The sequence below is a fragment of the Oryctolagus cuniculus genome, chromosome 1 (assembly GCF_051225735.1).
Source record: "Oryctolagus cuniculus isolate XC-2025 breed Fujian yellow rabbit chromosome 1, ASM5122573v1, whole genome shotgun sequence".
NCBI classification, from domain to species: Eukaryota; Metazoa; Chordata; class Mammalia; order Lagomorpha; family Leporidae; genus Oryctolagus; species Oryctolagus cuniculus.
The window spans coordinates 79,285,877-79,294,536 of NC_142867.1; the positions used below are offsets into that span (position 1 = coordinate 79,285,877).

General features: G+C 44.7%; 1 protein-coding gene across 1 annotated transcript in view; it reads right to left on the reverse strand.

The window, feature by feature from the left end:
* The window catches only part of RAB38 (RAB38, member RAS oncogene family), a 76,949-nt gene extending 69,705 nt beyond the window's left edge, over positions 1–7,244 (reverse strand). The window contains exon 1 of the mRNA XM_002708645.6: positions 6,778–7,244. Within this exon, the coding sequence (XP_002708691.3) occupies positions 6,778–6,979 (202 nt within the window). The 5' untranslated portion in view covers positions 6,980–7,244. The remainder of the gene's footprint in view (positions 1–6,777) is intronic.
* Between the last annotated feature and the right edge of the window lie 1,416 nt (positions 7,245–8,660).

Consider the following 8,660-nt stretch of genomic DNA (forward strand, 5'->3'; position numbering starts at 1 on the left):
AAACTGGAATTTTAAGTATGAAGCTTATGAGAAGTCAAGGTTACAGGCATAGCTTTGGAGCTATCTGCATATAGTTTTAAACCATGAGTATGAACGAGATCCTGAAGAGAAGGAAATAGAAGTAATGAGAGTTAGGGGATGAAACTACCTCAAGTTGCTCAGCCCTGAAATCACTCACTTGGTACGAGCACAGGAAATAACACACTACCTCACAAACTTTGCCTAACCTGCAGAGTTTTGGTCTCAGGGTGGAAGGCTATGATGCAGACTGGATTCACTTAGCACCACAGGAGTATTGTGAATTTCCTTAATCTACACATTTTCCTCACTGTTGCAGTGATTTTCTTCCATGTGTGCATCTCCACTAAACTGTGAACTTCATAAAGAATCAAGTCTTATTCAATTCTTTTTTTTTTTTTTTTTGACAGGAAGAGTGGACAGTGAAAGAGAGAGAGAGAGAGAGAAAGGTCTTCCTTTGCCATTGGTTCACCCTCCAATGGCCGCCACGGCTGGTGCGCTGCAGCCGGCGCATCGCACTGATCCGAAGGCAGGAGCCAAGTGCTTCTCCTGGTCTCCCATGGGGTGCAGGGCCCAAGCACTTGGGCCATCCTCCACTGCACTCCCGGGCCACAGCAGAGAGCTGGCCTGGAAGAGGGGCAACCGGGACAGAATCCAGCGCCCCGACTGGGACTAGAACCTGGTGTGCTGGTGCCGCAAGGCGGAGGATTAGCCTATTGAGCCGCGGCGCCAGCCAAGTCTTATTCAATTCTTCACTCTCCTTTGTGCCCACTCACGTACACAATGCACAACAGATACCGGGCATCTAATAAATGTATTTGCTGGAGAAACCAACCACACATGTGAGGGCTACTCCTTTTATCCCCTTCCTCTAGCAAAAGACTTAGCTTTCCTTGGCCAAACTGCTACCTGCTTTCCTGTCAGAACTAGTCCTCTCAAGCCTAAAGGGTGCAGCACATCCCACGTGTCTATTGCCCATGTCTGTAAGAGCCATAGATTCTAACAACAGCCCTGCAGGAGGCCCTGCGCTTCTTGCCTCACACATTCCTCACCTGAATTCAAAAATTCACTACTTTTGCTCAATGCACACACTTATCTACGTGTAAGCATACAACATGTGATTCCACACAGCACTTAGGAAAATCTATAATTAGTCAGGCTAGAAACAAAAAACTGCCAAGGAGAGTGGCCCGGACTTGATATGCTTTTTCTTTTCTTTTTTCTGACTTGGCATACTGGTTGCCAAATTTAGTTCTTTCTGCTTTTCTAAATCCATTACCTTGCCCTTTAAGATTCTTCTTATAAAACTCCTTGGAGAATTGCAGTATTGGGAAACAGGTACGAAGGGGATGGTGGAGTTCAAATCTTTCCTTTAGCTGAATTTCATAGCCTAAGAGCACTTTACAAAGTCTATGACAACCTACCACTGTGACCCAAATAAGTGGCACGGCCCCTGGAGTGCAGTCAGTTAGCTGCCAAGGACTCCTGACTCTGGGCCCAAGCTGTCGTCACCTATCTGCCCATAGGATAGTTAATGGACCCCTGCGATTCCTTGTCAAATGCTTAGGTAGGAGGAAAGTTTGTGTAGATATGTTCTGCGTGGAAATGCTCCTCTTATGAGTTGTTTGAAGTCTTTTTTATTTAGTAGAGCCCTGTGGTGAAACTTTAATATGGTAAAGAAGCGCTATCTAAATGCTCTGCCAACCTAATTTATTTTCTACTGTATTTGTTAAATCTGGGGTTGGGTTTTCTGATGAGTAACAGACTTAATCATCTCTCTACGTATACGTGTACTGGAGTTGAACTGTTCCTGTTCTTCTCTGCCACTTGTGGCCTCTGGCAAGTGCATTACTTCTCTGATCTTAGATCTGCTCTAAAATAAAATGTGTTTAACACCATCTGTTTTGTTTATACTCTCAGCAATCCTGGGACGACCAAGCAAGCAAATATACATGAAAGTACATAATAACAATTACATAATAACTAAGATAATAACAGTTTTATAAGTAAATAATGACAATTACAGTAAAAATAATAATGGCTTTTTTCAAAAATGCTAATTTTTATTTCAAAGGCAGAGCAAAGGAGACATAGAGAGACTTTCCATCAACTGGTTCTTTCTCCAGAAACCCACTAAAGCATTGGCTGAGCCAGGCCAAAGCCAAGAGCCCAGAACCCCAGCCAGGTGTTCCATGTGGGTGGCAGGGAATCAAGTACTTGAGCCGTCACTGGCTGCCTCCCAGGTGTGCACCAGCAGGAAGCTGGATGGGTAGGAGAGCAAGGAGTGGAACCTCCAATATGGGATGGGTGTCCCAAGCCGTGTCTTAATTGCCATGACAAACATCCACTGCTATTTAGCATTTATTATGTCAGGCAGAGCTTTACAGGAATTACCTGATTAATTCTTACAACAACCCTAAGATGAAGGTTCTGTTATTATCTTTATCTATCAAACAGGAAATCGAGGCATAGATTTTAAGTAACTTGCACAAGTCACAAGGGTAGTAAGTAAGGAAGTTGAGATAAACTGCCACATACTGCCTACACACCAAGGCTTGGTAAAAATGATATAAAGTATGATAGAGACTGCAACAGATGACACAGTAGAACACATCACAGAAAAATAAAATAATCACCATTTTATAGATGGTATATGTGACCCAGCAAGGTTTCCCAGCTTAGCTAATGTCAAGTATTACAATTTCAGAATATTTTTAATTTAGATTACATTTAGAATACATATAAGGTACTCTATAGACATTTTAGTTACTGTTATTCAAAACATCCCATTTTCTGCAGCTGGGTCCCAAAGCACATCATGTGTTTTAGATAAAATTGCATAATTTTCTATGGAAAGTACTAATTGAGCACTTATAGTATCTGGATTTGAAGAGTAGCAAGAAATAAATAATCTCAAGTATGATTTTTTTTCTTTTTCCCTGATTATAAAAAGAAAAAAGAACCCTATAAATGCACATAATAACCAAAAATCAAAATTTCAGAAATAGATTTTCATTCATTTCTTTTACTATTTGCATAATGATACTGAGTAATATCCAAAAACCAGTTAAAATAAGGCAGAGACAAGCTTACTAAAAGAAGAGAGCAATGACTTTAAAAGGGACATGGGCATAATCCTTGTGGACCAACTGTGAGCCAGGCACTCACTACCTTCTGGGCACAAAGAGCATGGCTGCATTCCAAGGCAGACAGAACTGAGTCAAATCTGGTTCTTCCACTATGATCTGGGTGGCCTTGGGCAAATGTACTTACTTTGAGTCTATGAAGAGCTTCTAAACACAGAGCTCAGACAGCTGCTCCTCTATGGTCAAATGTCTGCAATCCAGGGCAACTGCTATTCCCTCTAAGGGCTTGTAAGACTCATCATCTTGCTTCAAAATCCACTTCACAAGCCTCTAAAGGTACATTTTGGAGTCTTTCAGGGTCAGACTGGCTTATCTAAGTAGCTACAAGGGATATATCATGTGAATGTTCTGGACAATGAGGGCTCTGTTTTTCAATGAACCAAATGGGTATGAAGAATTTAAGTGAGTAAAGATTTCCTTTGTAGTAGGCACATTAATGCAAAGCAGGCATGCTCTAGCTTTTTGGGCACCCCACCCTCTCAGATGGAGGCCCACTCACCTTCACTATATGTCCTTTCCAGACACACACCAGAGTTGAGACAAAAGAGGAAAAGGAGTTTTCGTATCTTTGGGAATATAGTCTGTGATTTGATGGTACCGCACAGTATACTTAGTTGACTGGAGTTTGAGTGGGCAGTTGAGGGTGAATCTCATATCAACTAGTAACCCACAGGATGACCTATGCAGCTCAAAATGTGCATACTCCAATCATCCTTTGGTTCCATGGCCTAGGTTCTGCTCAAGCAGATTTGCCTGCTGTCTGATATCTAACTCAGTCCATGGGATCTTTGGACTTGAGGTTGCCAAAGATGGGTCACCATGGAGCCTCAAAGCTCTGGAAAAAAAAATCTCCTTACTGAGATGCTGAACACCATAGTGTCTGCATAGCTGATTCTTTGGGTTCCTTATTTTTTATTTATTTGAAAGAATGATAGAGAACAGGAAAAGAGAGAACCTGATCTTCCATTCTTTGTTTTACCCCCCAAATAGCTGCAGTGGTTGGGGTTAGGCCAGGTCAAAGTCAGAAGCCAGGAACCCACGTGGGTGGCAGGGATAAACAGTTGGGCCATCTTCTGCTGACTGCAATGCACATTAGCAGGGAGCTAGATCAGAAGCAGAGCAGCCAGGACTCAAACTGGCACTCCAGTATGTGATGCTGATGTTGCTGTGTCTCAACTCTGGCTCTTTTGCTGGGTACTGTTAGGTCCCTGTACTCAGATTTCTGTGATTATAGTCCCCAGGATAACCTCAGTCTACAACCATGGCACAGGAAGCACTTTTACGCTCTGGAATTAAATTGCTCCTGAAAGAATGTTGAAAAATGGTAAAGCAGAAAAATAGTGCTGGGAGCTTGAGGACAGAATATATGTATATTATAGAACCACAGGTTATTAGGACTTAATCCGCACGTGAGTATCAAGTCCTTCTTGTGTACCATTTACATGTGCTTAAAAAATGGTAGCTGGTATTAATAGTAATTTGGCAAACTCAAGAGGCTTCCATAGCCTTGGCAGCTCATGACAAGAGCCTCAGGTGATTACTGACATCATAAATAAGAGTGTCAATCATTAAATCAACAACAGGAGTCACTGTGCACTTACTCCCCATGTAGGATCTCTGTCCTTAATGTGTTGTACTATGAGAATTAACAGCATAACTAGTACTCAAAAAGTACTTTATACTTTGTATTTCTGTGTGGGTGCAAACTGTTAAATCTTTACTTAGTATATACTAAATTGATCTTCTGTATATAAAGATAATTGAAAATAAGTCTTGGTGAAGAATGGGATGGGAGAGAAAGTGGGAGATGGGATGGTTGCGGGTGGGAGGGAGGTTATGGGGGAAAAAGCCACTATAATCCAAAAGTTGTACTTTGGAAATTTATATTTATTAAATAAAAGTTTAAAAAAATAGTAATCCCCAAAGAACTCCTGTGTAGTAGCACTGTCACTTTTGGTTAGTCCTGTTGGTTGTCCATCTTTGTTAATTACAGATAAGGAAATTGAAACAAAGAGCCTAGGGAGCTTGTCTAAGTTTGTTTATTATGTATGGAGTAAAATGGTGATTCAGAGGGTGGCAATTTGGGCTCTTGACCACTATGATCTTTAATCCCCCCTGTTTAGGTGTGGAAGCTGAGACCCACAGACATATGTGTTAATGCCTAAGGTCCTTCTTGTTTAACTTTGACACAAATCACAAATCCCAGTTACAATCCCTTTTAAAGGGTAAGTGACTTTTAACCTGAGTCTGGGACTCATTTATGCAGTCAAGAACTTTTCAGTCTCTAATGCAGACACCAACAAAGTACACAGACTCACAGCAGATTTTCAGACAACAAGGCCAGACAGTGCCCCATGACATCTTCAGGTCTCTGACAACCGCTATGCTGGTAGAGCTATGGAAGATCTCTGCAAATGCATGCCAAGGGCTTTATCATAAGACCTGGCAGCTCGTGATTAAAGAGGCACTAACTCCCCACATCCGAATGCCCTGTCAAACATTTTCCACATGTTGCTTCAAGCCATGATAAAGTGTTTCCAGTCAAACACATCAGCTGAAATGAATCTATTTTTTGCAAAAGGTCTGGCTAGTCCAGCACTTAGAAAGAAAGACTACCGGTTCCCCAGGTCTTTAAATGATCAGGGATGAAGTAGGGCTGTTCAGAGTGGTCCACGGAGAATCCTGAGAATCCTACAACTCCTCTGAGTAGGAAGATTCCTGAACTTTCTTTGTCCAGCCCCTTTCCACTCAACAGGGTTGCAGCTGAGTTGAAGGGACTTGTTCACAGTCATGCAGCAGGTTAGTGCAAGGCAGGACCAGGACCTGTAATAAGGGATTGCACATACCCAGGTTCAAACAGCATTAGCTCAAGGACTCACTCTGTGGACCTAACTCCTGGTACACAGTCTAATTATGTTTTAACCATTGTAAAAATGTTAATTTTCCAGATTATCCAAGGAAAACTTTAGGGTCAAAACCAGAAATCTTCTGGCTAAAAATAGCCTTCAAATATGTACAGAACCTTCTTTTGATAAATGACAGCCAGCCACAGAGCTAGAAAAATAGATATATGACAGAGAGAGAGAGAGAGGCAGAGAGAGAGAGAAAGGGAGGGAGAGAGAGAGACTTTGCCCTTGATATACACATAAAGGGTTGGAAACCGTAATGGACAAACACCATCTATCCTGGGACTACAGCGGTGTCCGCTGTGAACAAGCTAGGGGCTTTCCCTGAGCCTGCCTGGCACGGAAAGCCCTAAGGGACACTCTGGGCCGCGCCCAGAAAAGAGCTCCCGCGGAGAACTGAATGCAATTGTACAGTCTCCCTCTGGGTCACCTGGGACGCCTGCACTGGGCGGAGGGATCCCAGGGGAGAAAGTGGCGGAAGGGAGCTAAAGCAATAGTAACAATGCCGGCGGTATACCCGAACTTTCAGCTAGAGCGAGAAACTTTTTATTTGCTTTGAAACCAAGTTTCCAATCCATCAGTACAAGCCTCTCTCGGCGAGGGAGCGGTCGATTCGGAGCTCACCCTTGGGCCGGAAGCCGCGGCCCCTGGGCTCAGAGAGCAATTGCTAGGCGCTCGCACCCACCGTCCGCTTCCCGCGCGCTCACCTGCGATGTCCCAGAGCTGCAGGCGCACCACAGTCTCCGGGTCCCAGTGCAGCACCTTGAGCGCGAAGTCCACGCCGATGGTGGCCCGGTAGTGCGAGGAGAAGTTCTGGTGTACGTAGCGCTTAATGATGCTGGTCTTGCCCACGCCCAGGTCACCGATCACCAGCAGCTTGTACAGGTGCTCCTTGTGCGGGGCCTGCATCCTGGCTGCCGGCCCGCCTTGCCGTGCCTGGCGGGGGAAGCGCAGCCCGGGTTAGGCAGGAGAGAGACTCGGGGAGCGCGAGTGTGGGCGCAAGGGAGAGGCTGCGGCGGCGGGGCGGGGGCCGAGGGGCGGAACTCCTCCCCCAGGGGTTAATCCTCCTTCCTACTCCGCGGTCTTGGGAAGGGGTGGAGACAGGAGCAACTCCACAGGCTGCAAAACCGGAGGCTGGTGCGCTACTGCCTGTTGCACCACTTCTTCGTAACCTGCCTTACAGTTTCCAAGGAGCCCTCCTCCCCTTCGATCCTGGTCACAATCCTTTGAGGTGTGGCTTTAGTTTCCATGTTCTGCGTGAGAGAAAGCAGTGTCAAGAAGTTCTGTGCAGGAAATGACAGTCAGTAAAAGACCCCGTTGAACACAATACTCCTGAGGCCGCCGAGCGGGTCACCACCTCACACTGTAGAGAGAGCTTGGAGAAGCAATGGAGACTAGCCAATCAGAAAGCCCAGCAAGGGGCTTGGGTCCGGAATGCCTAAGGGTTGAATTGAGGGTCCTGGACTAGCCCTTTAAGCTCCCTGAGGCTCTGAGGCTCCCTCTTCCTCGTTGAAATGATAATACTGACTGCAAAGTAGCTTGGAGTAGGTGAAAGCAGCACTTTCACTGCTATTCAGTTGTTAATGGTCTAACCAGGACAGTTGGGCTGAATTTGCGGGAGGTATCCGAGTTTTTAGCCACCTCCCCCCTCCTAAAAGCTCTGAGCAGCAGTTTAAACATCTGGTCTGGCGATCGTCCGTTAATAGAAAGCATTTATCTAGCACTTACTGTATGACAAAGTTCTTATAGATTGCCTTACTCAATCATCCCCAGCAGTAACAAAACAGGTACCATCATTCTTCCCGTTTTATGGATGCAGAAGCTAAGTAGTAGGAATTTTAAGTAATGTACCCAGGGTCAAACGACCAGTAAGATACAAGCCAAATGACCAGTAAAATAAAAGTTCAAAACTAAGCAGGACTTTCAAGTGCCTCCCACGGGGGCAAGAGATGTGTCTCTCAGGGACAGTGGCCAATCAGGGTGAGCGAGCATTTTGGTGAGGCAGGATGTATGTCCAAATTGTTTCATTCATTTTTTTTTCATTCATTTATTTAATCAACATACATCAGGTGTCTACCATGTGCCCTGAATAGAATAATAATCAAAGAAGCAAAGGTTCCTGGCAGGGAAGGGGGGTATAAAAAGTTGGTATGGGTCGGCCTTTTGGAAAGGGTTGCAATTCAGCGAAGATCTGAAGGAAGTGTGACAGTGGATACACAGGTCTTGGGGACTCATGTTCTATGTCCAGTGAGTTATTTTATACCCAAGTGTGCTGGGAATGAAGTTCTGGCCGCACTATCTCATTTCATCTTTCCAGTTCCCTTGTGGAGTATTTTGTTCAATTTGTAAATGAAGAAACCAAGATTAAGAGCAGTTTTCCCAAGGCTAGACATGGCTACAAAATGTAAGAACTGGGATTTAAGCACAGGCCTGTGTGGAACTGGGAGTGGAAGCCTTGACATGTCCATGGTCTTCCGGCCCTTCTTCCTTGGACATGACACACGAGGTCTTCAGTCTCCAGAGCTTCTCCCGAGCAGTTGGCTGCCCTGTGCATGTGTGCCTGGACAAAATCTTGTGATCTGTCTGAGCT